General features: G+C 39.3%; 1 protein-coding gene across 3 annotated transcripts in view; it reads right to left on the bottom strand.

Annotated features, from left to right (window-relative positions):
• Nucleotides 1-4,180: 4,180 nt before the first annotated feature.
• Nucleotides 4,181-17,439, bottom strand: part of SLC38A1 (solute carrier family 38 member 1) — an 82,200-nt gene continuing 68,941 nt past the window's right edge. For 2 of the 3 annotated variants that reach the window (XM_017529601.2, XM_017529612.2), the window contains 5 exons: nucleotides 16,333-16,433; nucleotides 13,949-14,067; nucleotides 13,243-13,384; nucleotides 13,041-13,138; nucleotides 4,824-10,883 (listed from right to left, as the gene is read on the bottom strand). In XM_017529601.2, the coding sequence (XP_017385090.1) occupies nucleotides 10,782-10,883; nucleotides 13,041-13,138; nucleotides 13,243-13,384; nucleotides 13,949-14,067; nucleotides 16,333-16,433 (562 nt within the window). In that variant the 3' untranslated portion in view covers nucleotides 4,824-10,781. Of the gene's footprint in view, nucleotides 4,519-4,823; nucleotides 10,884-13,040; nucleotides 13,139-13,242; nucleotides 13,385-13,948; nucleotides 14,068-16,332; nucleotides 16,434-17,439 lie in introns of those variants that run through there. The other variant, XM_017529624.2, reaches the window with a different exon arrangement.

Below are 17,439 nucleotides of genomic sequence, written 5' to 3'. Positions count from 1 at the left end.
CGGCTCCTGGGAGGATAATATTCTCTCCTACTCAATTTTTTCCCTTTTGGGCTTTGCTACTTTTCATACTTCATTTGTGGATTAAGATGATTGTCGAAGGAGCGGGAAACAGTCCTAAGAGCTCTGCAGGGGAACTCACCATGAGGATATCAGGTATAGAACCTGGAATTAGTATCAAGTTTCAACTCCCATGGGTTGGAGAAAAGGGAGAGGGTTGGTTTTAACACAGTGTGCAGCTGTAAACAAGTCTCTCTTGAGCCAGACAGCCTGGAGGGCGTGGATTGGGAGCCAGCTGCGGGCAAACTGAGGAGCTATTCCTTGCTTGGGCTCTGAAAATGACAGCTACCATAGCACTGTGTGAATTGAGGTCAACCTTCCTCCACTGCTTCAGCCCTCCTCAAGTTGTGGACCTGTGGGAACATGATTGCTGCAGCAGACACAGGTGTAACAGATTGCACAGGGCCAGTGTTCAACAGGGACATCATGTGGCAGTGACGGAAGTGACTGAGGTGGGAAGGAAACCTGCTGTGAACTGATTACATTCACCAGTTCTCTCTTTGCCTGGAGTTTGGAAGCAGACACCTCTGGGTTCTTGCACAATTTGGAAGTGGGAAAGAAAACGTGTTAGGCATCCTGGAAATTTGACCAGGGGAATACTTTGAGTAATTTGAACCTCAAACTAAAGAGGCAGGCCCCATTAATTGCAACATGTGTGTGGCAAAATGTTAGTTTTGTATCCCATTTGGATTTTCAGATTGTTTGCATGTTAGCACTATTGTATGTCATATAGTGTTTTGAAATATTTATTGATCAATTACTTCATTTTCCTATGTTTTGTAACAAGAAAGGGCTTCTGCACTCCAAGATATTATCTATATAAGATATAGATATACATATTGCAACAGAAAAATTGTGAAGGACTTTTAAATGGGCAAAACAGATTATTAGGTGACCTTTCAGTGGAATACTATATAACTTCAAGGTTATCAAGAAGGATACCTAAGATATAATGGATAACTATTAGTTACTGAGGTAAATTAACTATAACCTTTTGGTCTTATTATCAAATAGGTCTCTGTTTCCTGAAACTTGCCTTAGTCTCTGCTATTAACTACAAGGCAAAAATCTGGTTCTTTAGCAAAGAAAGACAGCCTCAGAGTCTCATGGAAAAGGACTGATCCAAGTACTTTATCGAAGTCTATTCAAAGGATAGACTCGGGTACAAACCCTGAGCTATGGTATTTAGACAGCTTTCAGTCTGTACCTGCATAATGAGTGTGAATTTACAGGAGTCTTTTTAAGGCATAAGCACATGGCTTTCTGAATACAGAAATGCTAATCCAAAATTCAGCAAAATAAAATTACAAAAGGCAGAATGAGCAGATGAGAAAAATTTTTACTGTGGTTGTGTTGATGTTGTTTTAAGCCTGTATTTGCTGGATATATAAGGAAGCCATTTCTCTTTCTTCTTAAGCTATCTTCAGTCTACAACAATTCAGTATACTCTGCTGTTGTTGCCGCAATGTGTATGGCAAATGTTAACTAAATATTTTTTTCCTCCTTCTCACTGAACTCTCCCCCACCCGGAGTTTAAACACTGCGACTGAGTTACCTTTCTCACAGCAATGTAGTTATTTGCATAGGTTAAACAAGAGTCTTTTTCTTTCCCGGTACATAACTGGACAAAATTGAATGCATCACCGTGGCCTTACTTGGAAGATCATATGTGAGGATGTTGGTCATTTAACAGATATGTCAAACAACTCCAAGGAACAAAGGTTAATTTTACTTCCGTAGTAAATGCTTACAAAATCCTGGCTTAGTACCAACCTTCTAGGGTTGTAACCTATAGCCTAGTACTAAAACAGGTCTACAGGATCCCATTATGATGGGTGGTGACAAAGACCACTTCCTGGCAGGCCAGGATCCTTAGTAAATTTGGGAGAACTCAAGTAGAGATGAATTCATTCAAATCTATAGATAGTATAGGTGAATATGGTGGAGTCTCTTGGGCTTGCTTTCCTAATCTTGAGCTAGCAAATGATGGAGACTTTTTCCCCCTCAACCCACTGCTCTCTCACCCCATAGAGACTTTTAAAAGTGCACTTCTGTGGTTCCAGCAGCTGTTCAATACTGCATAGCTCTAGATTTGCAAAGCAAACTCAAGGATGCCTATGTGGTTGGTTAACACTCCTGCTACACCCATGCAAATAATCAGGCCAAGCCTAATGAGACCATTCTTTTTATGACCAAGAACAATCTTTGAGATATTTATAGTCACAAAGAGGGAAGTTGTTAGGAAAATTGGAAAGACTTTAAAAGAGTTAAAAAAGATTACTGGGTAGGCGTACTTTCAATGAAATATTAGATGCTGCTTCTGGGTTATATGATTCTATAAGAATTTTGCCCCGCAGCCCCCGGTTTTTGGTCTTTGAGCTACTTTAGACCATCTAAATTGTAGAAAACTGACAGAGATGGAAATGATTATTGTCCAGAGATACAAAATAATTCTGTCTAGTTAAGATACAATAAATTTCCCCCTGTGGACAGGCCAGTTTTGCCTCTATTAGCAAATTCATTTTAGCATTTCTGATTGCTGATATATGTATTTGTTCTTTGAATTCTCCTTTGGACCAATTTTTAAAATATTACTTGTTCCTTAATTAATAAGCTAAATAAATTTTTGATGCATACTTTGAGTCATGGTTTCATGCTTATAAAAATAGATATATTTATCCATGCATTATTTAAAGTCTTTAATATATCTAAATTCTCTTTAGACATAAGGGGTAATATAGAGATCTGGTTTTATTTTCTTCAAAAACTAGGTATTTTTTCTCATCATTTATTAAGTAACCTTTATTTTCCCCATTGATTTGAAAGCCCACCTTTCTGGTATTATTTGGGTCATTTATGCATTCACTACTATGATTTTTTTATTTATTTGTGCCCAGTTCAAGTCTGTTTTAGTGCTATAGCTTTATAATACATTTGGATAATTTGGCAGGTTCTTTTGATGTTGTACCGACTCTCCCAATGAGCAGATTATTCTACCAACTTAGTCTAAAATGTAAACTAATAAAAGATTTTTAAAAATTGATATTCAAAAATTGGCCTAGTTATTTGGGTTCATCCGAGCTTTCCTAAGTAGGCAGAACACAATTATAAATCTAGAAAGAAAACAGGACATCTGAGTTGCAAAATTATCATTATGCCCAATGATGGTTAATATTAGGTGTCAACTTGATTGGACTGAAGGACAACTAGATAGCTGGTAAAGTGTTGTTTCTGGATGTGTCTGCAATGGTGTTGCCAGAGGAGATTGACATTTGAGTCAGTCGACTGGGAGAGGAAAAGCTGTCCGCAATGTGGGTGGGCTCCATCCAATCAGCTGCCAGCATGGCTAGAACAAAGCAGGCAGAAGAAGATGGGCTAAGCTGGCTTGCTGAGTCTTCTGGCTTTCATCTTTCTCCCATAGTGGATGCTTCCTTCCGCTCCTCCTGCCCTTGGACATCAGACTTCAGGTTCTTTGGCTTTTGGACTCTGGGACTTTTAGACTCTGGGACCAGTGGTTTGCCGGGCTTCTCTGGCCTTTGGCCAACAGATTGAAGACTGCACTGTCAGCTTACCTGCTTTTGAGGGTTTCGAACTTGGACTGAGTAACTACTGGCTTCTTTCTTCCCCAGCTTGCAGACGACCTATTGTGGGATTTCACCTTGTGATTGTGTGAGCCAACTCTCCGTAATAAACTCCCTTTCTCATATACATATATCCTATTAGTTCTGTCCCTCTGGAGAGCCCTAATACAAGCCCATAGTTTATTCCATGGGAAAGGGGGAGAATAACTCTTCCCTGATAATTCTGTGACAAAAAGGATAGAACAGAATAGTATTAGCAAACACTCATGGAGGGAGAGTAGAAGAAAGAAGTCAGAACTATCAAAGGTGCTGCAGGACTGGTCCTTTTGATTTGGAACACAATTTGCTCATATTCTCAATAGTCTTTAACTTTTACCACTGCTTGAGTTTAAAAGTGATAATTACTCACTCACACCCTTTGCCCTGGGGTTTTGATCAATTAAGAAGTAGGCATAGGAGGCACGTAAGAATAAAAATATCAGCTTTATTCCTAATGAAGTTAGATTGGAGAACATGACTTGGACTCCCGTGCCCTAGGTTTCTACTTTGAGTTTTACATGTGTGCCACCGAGGTCCCGTACAATGGGCTGCTGTCACCTGGGCAGGCCAGAGGAGTTTATCAAGGGGGTCTTCATCCATAGCCACACCGTAAAAAACCCAGGCTATTTCTATGCTAGCCCTGTCCACAAGAAGAACTTGCATGTCAGACTCTGGCCATCCTGCTGGTCTGGTAAAGCCTTTCTAAGATGCTGGTGATGGATAAAGAAAAGGCAAGGCTGCACTAGCTTTGCCTCAATAGTTCCTGAGAAATGAAAGTGTTGATAGAATGTCCTATTTTATAGGTGGCAGCAGTGTGGGTAGAGGAAGACTCAACTCCTTCCTACAACATAGGACAGAAATTAATACTTATAAAGGTAAACTTGACTTAAAAAAGAAAATATTATGGCCAATCTACTCTGATTACGAAGAATGGAGAAATGTGGTATATGTTTCAAACCAGATAGATTTCTATAAGAAGTATGTTTAAAAATACTTATGTTAGGGTGCTTAAATATATAAACTTCTATCATCTAGAACACTGACAAATGTGTACAAACCCTTCTCCAGCAATCCTGAATAGCATATGTAGTACTCCACTGTCCATTTTAGTATCGCATCGCAAAAGCACAACACAAAATTTGTGAATACTTTTAGTTCACATTTTTTAATGTTTAAAAACTATGTTAACAGAGCAGTTATAGAACAGAACTTCTTACATTTCTTTATTTACACCACACCCTGAAAAAAAAAAAAAAAACCCAGTTCTATTTGATTAACTACGAATAGCAAACTTTTGTGACTTGTGACTCACTTAAATCACCCATCTGAAATTCATTTACAAGGTTTTTACATTAATAAAACAGTGGTGTGCTACATGTACTGGACTCAGATGAAGTCTAAAGTACACTGGACTCTAGAGAGTGGATTACATATCAATGATCAAGATTCAAGTGTTTGGGGAAAAAATTACCTAAGACAGTCTATGTTGGCATCAACAATAAAATAAAAGGCAAACATGCAAGACTTCCAATGTGTGATAAAATAATGGTTCTTTGTTTCCTTTCCTTCAAATTAGTGCTCATAATTAATATTCAGGTTCTCCCTCCCCCCTTTCATAGAATCCCAAAGTTTGAAAAATGCAGCAATTCAATTGTGAAAAAAAACATTCTTCTCCCCAACTTGTTTTCATAAATACTATATAGTGGTACCAATGTTAACAATGGAAGATCATTATGAAGAAACAATTTGTCATTTTGGATATATCTGTTTCTACATGACAAGGATTTGTGTCTAAATATTCCTTATTTGATCTTAATGCCAGCATAAGAAATCAATGGAACTATTTCTCAGACATTTCTTTTTCTAAATAGTTAAGTAGGGTTTTAGGTTCCAACTTTACATTGAGAGAACTATGTTACCTGGGAGGGAATGTAAATTTTTCTAATTCCCAAACAAAACCACTAATATCTAGGAAACATTTATTGTTTATATGCAGATCCTAGAGACTTCTATTTCAGTGTGGATCAACAACTGCAAAAATATACAGCCTCCTATTTATTTACAATATATTTACATACAAATGAAGTATTTTCCTGCAATAAGCCTCAGCTGCATAGATTCTTCCTTTAAAACGTAAATTCGAGCCTGTATACAGATGGGCCGAATTTCATAGCCCTTCCTTAGAGAAAAGCCTAAAGAAGGAGATGTCTGCACCTTGTGAACTTTACATATTTTGCAAGAACTTTCTCTTTTAGATTTAGTGATAGTTTTTAGGTGTTAGCCACCCCATCTTCAGTTTGTATCTGAAAGCCTTATATCATTATAAGTAATTCACTGTAATTTAGGGGAAGTATGTCCTGTTGCTAAAGCATTCTCAGACCTGCCATCCCGAAGGAAAATCATGTATTAGTATTGCTAAATGATGGCCTGTGTCTTCTTTGTTTTGAAAGTGGTTAGGTGTTTGCTGTGAACTTGAATGGGAGAATTATAATCTCAAAGTTTACATCCCCTCTAAGCCTAAAGCCATTTAAATTGATAAACTGAGAGATACTAATAGGTTTTCCTCTAAGGCATAAAATCCAATATTTCTGACCTCCTCCCTACTCCAACTAACTGTGCCATAGTCCAACACTGTGCCCCACTGAATTGGAACTCAGCATTTCGTTCTTTTGAGAGTAGTTTGTAACTCCTTAAACAGAGCAGACCTTTCAGTAGAGAATTCGCTTTAAAAGGAGGACAGGATTATCATCACACAATCAACACAAACACTGGAGAACTTACTTCTGACACAAATTCAGTAATTCTTCTAAGTCTGCATTTACAAAGGGTCTTTTCTTTTAATTTCTCTCACCACCACCCTGCCCCTACCAAAGCCTCACTTTCATTTCCTCACAGCTTTAAAAAAATAAAATATTATCATGCCTCAGCCCGAGGTAACACTGAATGCAGGCAGCCTGTGTTTAGGAATGTGCACCTCCACTAGTATTTTCAACCAGAGGGTGATGACCAGGTGGCAGCGCTGGATTTACTTGCTTTCTTGCCATTGCAGGGATCCCTGCAACCAGGGTCCTTTCCTCCCCTCCCTATAATCCTGGCTCCTGTGTCTTGCCCCATGAGTCCTAGGAATCATCTTGTGTGGTAGGACTAATGGGAAGAAAAAGGGAGACTCATTGGCTTAGGGTGGTTCTCAAACTTGATGCACTTCAGAATCACCTGCTGAGTCCCACGCTGAGAGCTTCTGACTTGACCATGTCTGGATTGGGGGTGCGGGGCTGAGAATCTGCATTCTAACGAGGTCCCCACTGATGCTGATGCTACTGGTCTGGGGGCCACATTTTGAGAACCACTGGCTTAGAGGCATGAATCAGTCTCCAGAAAGCAGTCAGTTCCAGAGTGACAGTATTATGTACTCCCCGAAACACTGAGGAAACTTACCACAACACTGTGTCTGCCACAAGCCCTATCCCCAACACCCTTCTGGGCCTTTTTCTCAACAGGGTCTGTAAATGTAGAAAAGGAAGTAGTGGAGAGCTTTTGTTTCTCTTTTTTCTTTTTTTCTAACCTCCCAGCTTATTCCTCGAAAGTTAAAACATAGTTACTAGCACTAAAAACATTAAAAGTGCTGTGCACTGACCTCAACGACTGGTACATGAGATAAGCTGTGCACCAGCATCCTTTTCTGTGGTAGGCAGGGCAGGAGATGAACCACAGGAGCCAAAAGTCAGACAAACAGCAACAGGCAGAACAAACCTGAACCCTCTGGACAACAGCAGAGGTACCAAGTGAGCGATGTCCCTGGAGGTTTCTGACCCACAAGAGGTCCCATCACCCTCCCTCACCCTCCTCTTATCACCAGGCTCTCTGGCAGTCATGGACTCATTCCTCCCAATTTTTGCTAGACACCCTGTTTCAGGCCACTCTAGTCACCTGTAGTCCGGTGGCATCTCTACCCCCATTGCCCAGTAGGTGGTATGTGGCTGGGATGGACAGTCCAGATTCTACTAACAGGCAACTCTGAACAAACACCCTCCTGGAAACAATGTTATATTTGATGGTTAGATTCTCTGGCAAACCTATTACATTATTCACTTCCAGCTAAACTATGGGTTTGATCATCTTTTTGAGCTGGTCTAGGGGATTAACCACCATAGATAACCTGGTCTGTAAAGGAAAATACATTCCAGGTTGCAAACAACTGACAACTTTTTGGAATATGATCTCTTTATACACTGGGACTGCCTGTGCCTAAACAGAGTAGATTTCCCTCCTGTGTGTGTTTCACCAGTCCCACTTCCAATAAGTAACATTAAGTAAATTAGGGATTGACAGTATTCTGTGTTACAATAACTAGAGAACAGTTCTAAATCCAAAGTGTGAAACTGGCACTGTTCACTAGTATAGAGATCCTACCTACCAAAGGAAAACATGCTGCTCCCCCTGGCTAAGGTATAGTAATTCTTTAATCTACTAATTTAGCAGAAAATCTTTCATAGCACTTGACTGTGCTCTTTAAATTCAACCTAACATCTGTGATACATGTATTTTTGGCTACCAGTTCACTATTCTGAACGAGAATAAGAGCAGTACACTTTACAGCTAATCCCACACAAAGGATATAACTAATCATTGATATTTGACAAATTACGGTAGAGTCTATTATATTCAGTCAACAACAAATTTAGATAAACATACAAAGGTTTTTAAAAATATGTGTGTTTATCACACGCATCAACAACAGTGTGCCTCCTCTAAATAAATGTATTTTAAGTAAATATTCCTTATATTGACACATGAAGTCCAGAGGCCCAAAAATATGACTACACATCCCAGTTAATGATAACGTTCTAAATTGACTTTGTGCGTGTGAAATGAATTGCTATAAAGTAACGAGGAAAATAGAAAGTAGCATAATATAGCTTGCAAACTAAATTAACGTATTTTCAAAGGTAAGATATCCCACTACCTGGCTATTTCATTACTTGGTGCTCTAGACAAGCTCCTAAGAACCGACTGAATCTTGGTTTGTTCTGTTTCTGTCATTGCTAATATGATATGGAAAACATTGCTGAAAAGGACAGAGATGGCTGTGGATATGGCTAGATTAGGTATTCATATCTAAATATCTGAACTCTGACCTAATGTGGATATAATTCTGTAGCATTATATTAAAAGCTATGATGATGCAATGCAGGAAATAACCTTTCATTCTCCCTGCAAGAGGATCATGACACGTGCTTCAATGCCTGCCTTATCTATGGGACATTAGTCTGTAAAGGGCAGAGACAGTTCCATGTGATTCTCAGTGAGAGTGAAGGCCTTTGGAGATTTGAGTCAGGAAGGGAACACGGCTAAGTGCCTGGAAACTCTGCCAACAGTCTGCAGTTAGATTCTACTTATCTCTGGATAAGAAATCTGTGCTCAGTGAACTTATGTGTTTGGAAAATTCAACCAGAATATAGAGGAAATATAAGTCCTGTTTCAAGAGACCAGATCACAGAGCATGCATATTTCTCACCATATGTTAACTATGAACAATTCAATCACAGGGGATGCTCCCACTTAGGGGAATGCAGTTCTGGGTTTCCTTGCTATCCCCATTCCTTTTTCAGCTACAAACTCTCTTCTTTTTCAGTCTCTTCACAGTTTCCTTGTGCTCCCTTTAGGAGAGGGACTAGGGTAAGAGTACTAGGCACCTCTGTCCTCCTGCATGAATCAGTTGGGATGGGCTGTAATGACACACTCCTTGGTTGGGGAAGAGAAGAGGAGACAGCACACTAAGACCCCCTTGTCTTCCTCATCTGGGGGAAGGAAAATTATTTCGGAATCTGAATGTTTAATAAATAAACAAACATGATTGCTTATCATGTTTTCAAGTAACCAGTGATTCTGTCCGAAACTCTTCGCAAAGACTATCTCTGAGGATTTTTTTTTTCCAGCAAGACTCTAGATGGAGAATTAACAAAGAAGAAATAGAAATGAGGCTTATTTAAGATACAAAAATCTTGTATTTGTAATAACCTAGATTTATAGATATAAAACAAGTCTTTTAAAGACTTCCCTAAAGTACTCAATATAAAACAGGAGTTACTTATCCTAGATCACCCTTAGTTAGGTACACATGATTTTCTGTGCAACTAGCTGGTGGACATGAATAAAAGCTAATTGGCCTACGATGTAGTAAAACATTTTTTTCCCTTCAACAAGACAGGTATAGGAATGAAGGCTAAATGTATCAGAGGATTATTTTCTTAGGCATTTTGGACAATCTTTTTGCAGTAGGTTCCATTGGTCTTCCCCATCGAAAGTTGACTCAGACCAGAGTAACTCTGACACAAGTTGCCAAGAGGGAAACAATACTTCATTTGCTAGATTACCCAGATGTGTAGCTTCATTTAATTACCAAGCTAAGAATCATCCCCAACTGCTTTTCAGCTGAGAACACTTGCCAGAGAATGTTTCTGGATGTAAATGGGATGTGGTACCAGCTAGGCCACTGGACTGCCTCAGCTCAGCTGCCAGGCGATCAGAGCCACCTCAAATATTGGGCATGCTCTGATTCAGCAGTGGCAGTGCCCTATAACTTTCAGATGATTATCTCTGTGTGCTATGTTAACCAAAATAGGCAAATTATTTAAGAAACCATTTTTTTCTGTAAAGCAAAATAAATATATACAATTCAAGATTCTTTTCTCTTCTAAAAAGGTACAGATGTGTGAGCTGAACATCAGTAGGAAAATTATTTCAGAATCTGGATGTATAATAAATAAACATGATTGCTTATCATGTTTTCAAAGTTCTAAGAGACCACAAAGCCACAAAACATAGAATTAGACGGGTAAAAACTGATTGTGAAAAGTACTGGGAAATATGATTGTATGAAATTTGAAAAAAAAAATTCACAACCCTAAATTGATCCCAGATCTTGGAGGGACATGAAGCATTATAGAAACATGTCTCTGTTTTGGAACCAAAGTGTTATTCCATTTTAAGTATCCTGTACATTTCTGTTTGCTTCTGTAAACTTGAAAGGAAGTGATGAGAGATTGCTGATGTGTGGGGACTTGACTGAGCAGACAACAGGAATATTTCTTTTTCTCAGCGGTTTCAGTGGCCTTCATCACTACTCGATGAGCAGGCCCAATCGTAGATGACCAAGGGAATGCTGACCAAGGAGAACAACACCCCCAGGCCCAAGAAAAGAGCAGCCTGTAGCAACAGAAAGGCAAGGGTTATTTTCAGTGCAGCAAAAATTTTCCACATGTACCTGGGGAAAAAAAATAGAACTGTTTCCCTCTCCCTTTGGGTCCTCTGGTATTTGGAGTTTGTTACAACCATGGCTGAACTGTGAGACTCTTTCTAAAAATTGTATCAATCTGATTCTACAAGGACGGGAACATAGAAAAAATAAGCTAAGCAGAGTAGTCTTCTATGCCCCGTTCTTTGACTCCATATTCACCTCAATTGTATGTATCCATTCTACAAATGACTGGGTATCCTTATGGTGTCTCTCAAATTAAGATTACAACCAAAAGCGGGGAAAAGGCCTTAGAAAATATCCAGGACATTTTGTTATTCATGATCTACCAACCTAGCTTATCACTGGCAAGCAAATATTTCTGTTTAAAAAAGTGGGAAAAACATACGAAAGTAAAATAGATTTGATCACGTGACATAGGAAACAGGTGTCAAAAACTAAGTTACCTGAAAGGCTGATGAAGACCATAGGTAAACAGATGATTATATGGTTTGGCTGTGTCCCTAACCAAATCCATCTTGAATTATAGCTCCCATAATTCCCATGTGTCATGGGAGGGACCCGGTGGGATGTAATTGAACCCTGGGGGTGCGTCTTTCCCATGCTGTGCTAGTGATAGTGAATAAATCTCATGAGATTTGATGGTTTGATCAAGGGGGATTCCCCTGTACAGGCTCTCTGCCTGCTGCCATGTAAGATATGACTTTGTTCCTCCTTCACCCTCTGCTATGATTGTGAGGCCTCCTCAGCCATGTGGAACTGTGAGTCAATTAAACCTCTTTCCTTTATAAATTACCCAGTCTGGGGTATTTCTTTATTAGCAGTGTGAGAGCAGACTAATACAGATTATTAAATTCAAAATCCAAAGAACACAAGATTCCTTGGGCTGGAACATGTTCCTTGGGCTGGAGCATGTTCAGTGAGAGCTCTTCAGGGAGAAGGATGATGCATTCTGAGAGCCAATGGGCCTAGACTGGAAACTGGTGGAGGAGAAAGAGCTAGGGAAGGAGAGGAGCGAATTGGGGATTGAGATGGCTGCATGTGGCATGCCATCCTGGGTCCAGTCTAACTCCCAGTGGTCCCTACACAGATGGAGCCCTTGTCTAATGCCATTTGGCAGACCCTACTACTAGTTTCATTATGGGACCAGGTTTAGAGAGGCTCAGAATTCATGCGCAGCACGCCTCCACCATTTTCAGATTTAAACTGAATATATTGTCCTGTTGTGCCAGAGTGACTGCTCCTTTCTCTCTGTCCTCATGAAGCCCCTACAGGCAAGGCTGGAAGGATTTGGGAATTAAGGTTACAGGGGTGATCATGTTGGGGAACTGGATACTCTATGAGCATCAGTGCTGCTTCTCCTAAATGCACAGGGATGACCCTCGTGCCTGCACCTCTTATCTGGATCTTTTCACTTAGGTAATAGGTACAATTTCAGTGCTTACACTAGCTGAGGGGGCAGCTGAGAAGCTTACTCCAAGGCCAAGCAAAATGGAACTCCAAAAGGGACTCAGATAGCAACCACTTTACCCCTGCTTCCCTCACTGTTTCCAAGCACACCACCTTCAAGATGCCCTTGAATTTCACCAGACCTGGAAACAAGAATCCTAATATAGAAAGGTAGGTTTTGAATCCAGGTCTGTTGTTCCAAAGCATTATCTGTCAAATAATAAAAAGACTCTTTAACTCAGACATTTTAATTAAGGCATTGCATGTTCCTTGGGCTGTAGGGAGGGGTTACATGACTAGAAATCATATGGAAACAGTAGACTGCATAATATCTGGGAGTTCTTTGTGACTTCCTCTCTTGCTAGACTAGACACCATCCTATAGAGACACAGGAGGATGAATGTCCATTCTTCTGACTGGCCACACACTAGATCAGAACAAAAGCTGAGGCACAATGAGAGTAAAACCAGAAAAGATATTTGCAGGGACAGGAGAAGATTCTGATATATTTTAAATCTCTCCTAAGTAGGAAAGCTACAGGGCTTCTGCCTCCCTTCAGGGCAACTGAAAGTAGTCTTGATAGAGAGGTGAACTATTTATTTGGTAAATTTAAATGGAAAACTAATCAGAAAAGTTAGAGTGGCCGGCAAGTGACATACCCAAATTCTTTGAGTTCCTTTGTCTCCATCCTGGTCTGTGATTTTTAAATAAAGAGATGAAGGAAGAATAAAAATAAGCATATTAGCAGATGTAACTCCTGTAAAATAAGAAAAAAAAAGAGAAAGTTTAGCATTGCTATTGTGAAATTTTCCCTCCAAACAGCTATTGTAGAATGATAAGCACAAAGTCCTGAAGCCATACCTACGACTCCAAAAATATCTTTCATGGAGGGTATGAAGATCACCAACAAGTTGATAATAACCAAGAGTATGCAGGTAACCACGATATGACGACATAAATTAAACTTTGTTTTCTTAGCCAGCTCAAATAAAGATGAACGAACCTGCCAGAAAAGAAAACAAAGATTCTGTAAGTGCCTACAGCATGCCAACACTGACATTTCTCAGTAAAGTAACTGATTTATTGGTGTACACAAATTTGTGAAATGTTTTGTGATGCCTAGTGAATTTATAGATAGCTTAACAGTTTTGGAAGTACAGGGTCTTAACTGAAGAGGGAAAATATTTTTATTTATGAATAGTAGAGTTTTCTTGTAGGGGGTAGAATTTCTGTCTTTGGTTTATCTAAGATTTAACTGTTCATTTCCCTTCTTTTTATATTCTCTCTTCATGTCTGACTGAGATTTGAACATTCTATTGTCATTTCTTTGTAAAGAACAGGGACAGATTAATTAGAATGAAGATTCATTGCATCAGAGGATCCCTGATGCACTGAATGCCACCTGCTTTTCAAAGAGCCTGAACAGAGTCTTGGGATCATTTCCAGATGCAGTTTCAATAACCCAGGAAAATTACCTGGGGCAGGCTTTCTCTGGAACAGGCTCCCGCAGGCAGGAGGAAAACCAAGACCTCAGCTTTTCTCATATTGCACCAAGGCCCTTACTCACTGTGAAAAATAACACCGGCACTGTGAGGATCACAGCGACAATGACAGCCAGCCGCACTGTCAGGATGAGAATGTCATCTTTACTCTGGTACTTGTGAAGGAGGTCTGACTGAACATTGTCTGAAATGATGGAAAAGTAAGAGGGTTTTACAAGGAGACAGAGTACATAGCTAAGTGACAGTTTTTCTGAATAACAAAGAATTTGTAAACTAAAGGGAAAGAAAAGCAATGCTTTGAAATGTCTATTAAAACTATTAAGTTGGAAAGAAAAATCTGTACGCGAGACATGCTCTACTGTGCATATGTGACTTAGCAAAGGAATTTAAAGTAATGTCTAGAAGAAGCTACATGGAGTGGGAATGCTTAATTTAGACTAAATTAAACCTAGAGGCACATTGGCCTTGAAAATGAAACATACAGTTGAAGTGCAAAGCTGCTCTTAATCTAGACTTTCCCTCTACTCTTCAAACCACACGAAACTGCCACAGACTTGCTGGGGGACAGGGGGCGGGAGGTGCCTGCAAGCCACATTGGAGCTTGTTTTGAACTCTTCTCTTGTTAAGTCAACTTCAAGTGGCCAACCAGCAGAGGCACTAGCTGAAATTTCACCACCAGGAAATAATTCCTCTTTTCCATGCATGTTGTTCTTGTAAAAAAAAAAAAAAGTGTTTACATACTACTGTGTGTGTGTGTGTGTTTGAGACAGGGTCTTGCTCTATCACCCAGGCTGAAGTGTGGTTTCAGTAGTGCCATCTTGGCTCACTGCAACCTCTGCTTCACGGGCTCAAGTGTTCCTCCTACCTCAGCCCCACAAGCAGCTAGGACTATAGGTGTGTGCCACCATGCCCAGCTAATTTTTGTATTTTGTTTTTGTAGAGACAGGGGTCTCATTATGTTGCCCAAGCCAGTCTCGAACTTCTGGGCTTGAGCAATCCACCTACCTTAGCCTCCCAAAGTGTTGGGATTATAGGTGCACGCCACCACACCTGGCCTTATGTACTACTTTGAACTTTTTCTCAACTCAGAACTTCAGAAAGTGTTATTTCAAAGACTAACAAAGCTAGAATGGTAGTCACATAGAGTATGAAACTGCTCACTCTTTTGACAAAAGATAATTTCCCCTCCTGTCTCCTGCAAGGGCTTCTCACTGCACCAATCTCAAGGTTCTCAGCATGGAATTCAAATGCTAATCGGTACCATCGAGCTTGGTCTCAGTTTCCAAAAAAGAATCATAAGTTATAATACAAATCTCACTAGTTCTAATTTCCTTAATTCAAACTAACCAACAACTTAAAAATAGCTGAGGCTTTTTCTTTAACTCGAGAGTAATAAAAGTGTTTGGTATTCTATTCTATGTGAAAAATAATTCATTTACAAAGAAAAATCATAGCTTGAACAAAAAAACAGTGAGACTTTAACTAACATGAAGCTCTCCCCATCTCTCTCCCTGTATCCACCCCAGCCCTGCAACTCTGCATCCACCTTAGCAACACCAATTTTATGCAAAAATTAAATAAGGTATTTATGAATGCATTAGACAATGGTATTCTCTATTGCTTGTGAAAACAATAAAAATAACATCTGTATAATCAGAGTAGCCTTTTTCTCCAGGCTGAATTAATAAATTTTAAATGTGTTTAATTTTGAGACATTTGTGTTTATGGAAAAAAGTCCCAAAGAATTATTATTTAGTAGAAAAGATGGCGAAATACAAGCATATATATTTAAATTAGGTACACAATTATAAAGATAATGAAAGATATTAAATAAAGATTCAGGATAATTTGAATAGGAGAGGATGAAGAAGAAGTAAAAGCCAGTAAAGTGTTCATTCAGGGTCAGTAAAAGTTACATATGAAATCTTGTTCGCTTTTTCAGATTTCATTTTTAAAAATTTCTATGTCTTTCCTTTGGATCTTTGCAAGGCTCGGCTCCGACTACCAGTGAACAATTAGGAGTTTCATTTTTAATTAACTTAGAGTGTCATGAGTGTAGCACTCTGCTCTTTCTCACTTTCAGCATCTGTCTCTGTCTCTCTATTCTATTAATGGAATCTGACCTAATTTGCAGTGTCAATTAGGAAAGCCTTCTCTGATGTAGTTTTAAACTTTCCTCAGTAAAGGTAGCATGCTTCTAAAATGCAATTTCCTTTAAGGACACTGTTAGGATAAAAAAAATATATTGTTTTAGTAATTATTTTATTCTGCAGTCTGCATGAATAATAAAGGAAAGAGCACAATTGCTTTAAGCAGAAGAAAAAACTAGAGAAACCAATGAGTGGCTTTGTTGCTTTCTTTACCTTTCATGTTAAAAGTTATTTCAATACTTATTTTTACTAATTTGTTTACAAATATTTATATTTATGTACCAGCAGAAATTACTTACCATAGAATGTCAAGTAGCCAAAAATGGCAGTCAAGAAGTACATAACAAACATGGCAAAAAAGGAGATGTTTGAAACCATCTGCATTTTTTTCTGTGATCGGCTAAAAAAAAGAAATTTTAACAATTAAAAATCGTATCACTTAATTTAAGTGGCAATGTTAACAATGAAGAATACTAATTTAACTTTGCCGCTATCAGATTAGGGCAGATCTGAACAGGTGAAGTTACCCCTGGCAGCTATGACAGTTTAAAGTAAACTCTCTTATACTGAATTGGTATTGAGAGTGAGATCCATGGAACTACACTCCCTTAAGTGTTCTTCCCCATTCTTTTAAAAGAATATCAAGTTCTCATCTGAAAGGCAGACAGCATTTTTTAAAATATTTGTGCTTGATATTATCTCCACACTAGCTGGGCAAAGGCAAAAAGGCAGAAAAAAAAAAAAAATCCATGCTGTTCTCCTAGCTCCAGAGATTAGTGGCAGAGCCGGAACGTGACCTCAGGTGTTCTGTCTCTAAAGCTGCTGTTTTAGGTTCTGATTTTCCTGTTGGGTGGCCTCAGGGATATACCTGGAAGTCTGTAGGTCTCTAGAGCACCAAGTGTCCAAGAGATCACAGCTGGGATGATGAAGGGCTCTATCTCTTCGGTCAAGTTCACTCTGGGGTTGGGATGACCCTTTAAGTTTCTTTAACTGCCCAAATAATTAATCTGCAAGATTTGTATTCAATAACAGACCACAGAGAGTCATAACATTTGGCTGTGTCATAGCAAGGAATCTGGGATGCCATGGGAGTACGGAAAACAAGAAAAATTGAGATGTAGGCTAAGGCATGGCAGCTCATGCCTGTAATCCCAGCACTTTGGGAAGCTGAGGCAGGCCGATCACCTGAGCTCAGGAGTTTAAGACCAGCCTGGGCAACATGGTGAAACTCTGTGTCTACAGAAAATACAAAAATTAACTGGGCTTGGAGGTATGTGCCTATAATTCCAGCTACCTTGGAGGCTGAGGTGGGAGGATTGCTTGACCTTGGAAGTTGAGACTGAAGTGAGCTGAAATCACCCTATTGCACACCAGCCTGGGTGACAAAGCAAGACTCTTGTCTCAAA

Source organism: Cebus imitator, unplaced genomic scaffold, assembly GCF_001604975.1.
Source record: "Cebus imitator isolate Cc_AM_T3 unplaced genomic scaffold, Cebus_imitator-1.0 Scaffold2, whole genome shotgun sequence".
In the NCBI taxonomy this organism is placed as follows: Eukaryota; Metazoa; Chordata; class Mammalia; order Primates; family Cebidae; genus Cebus; species Cebus imitator.
The sequence above is the reverse complement of the archived record's forward strand: the minus strand, read 5'-3'. Positions and strand labels throughout refer to the sequence as shown.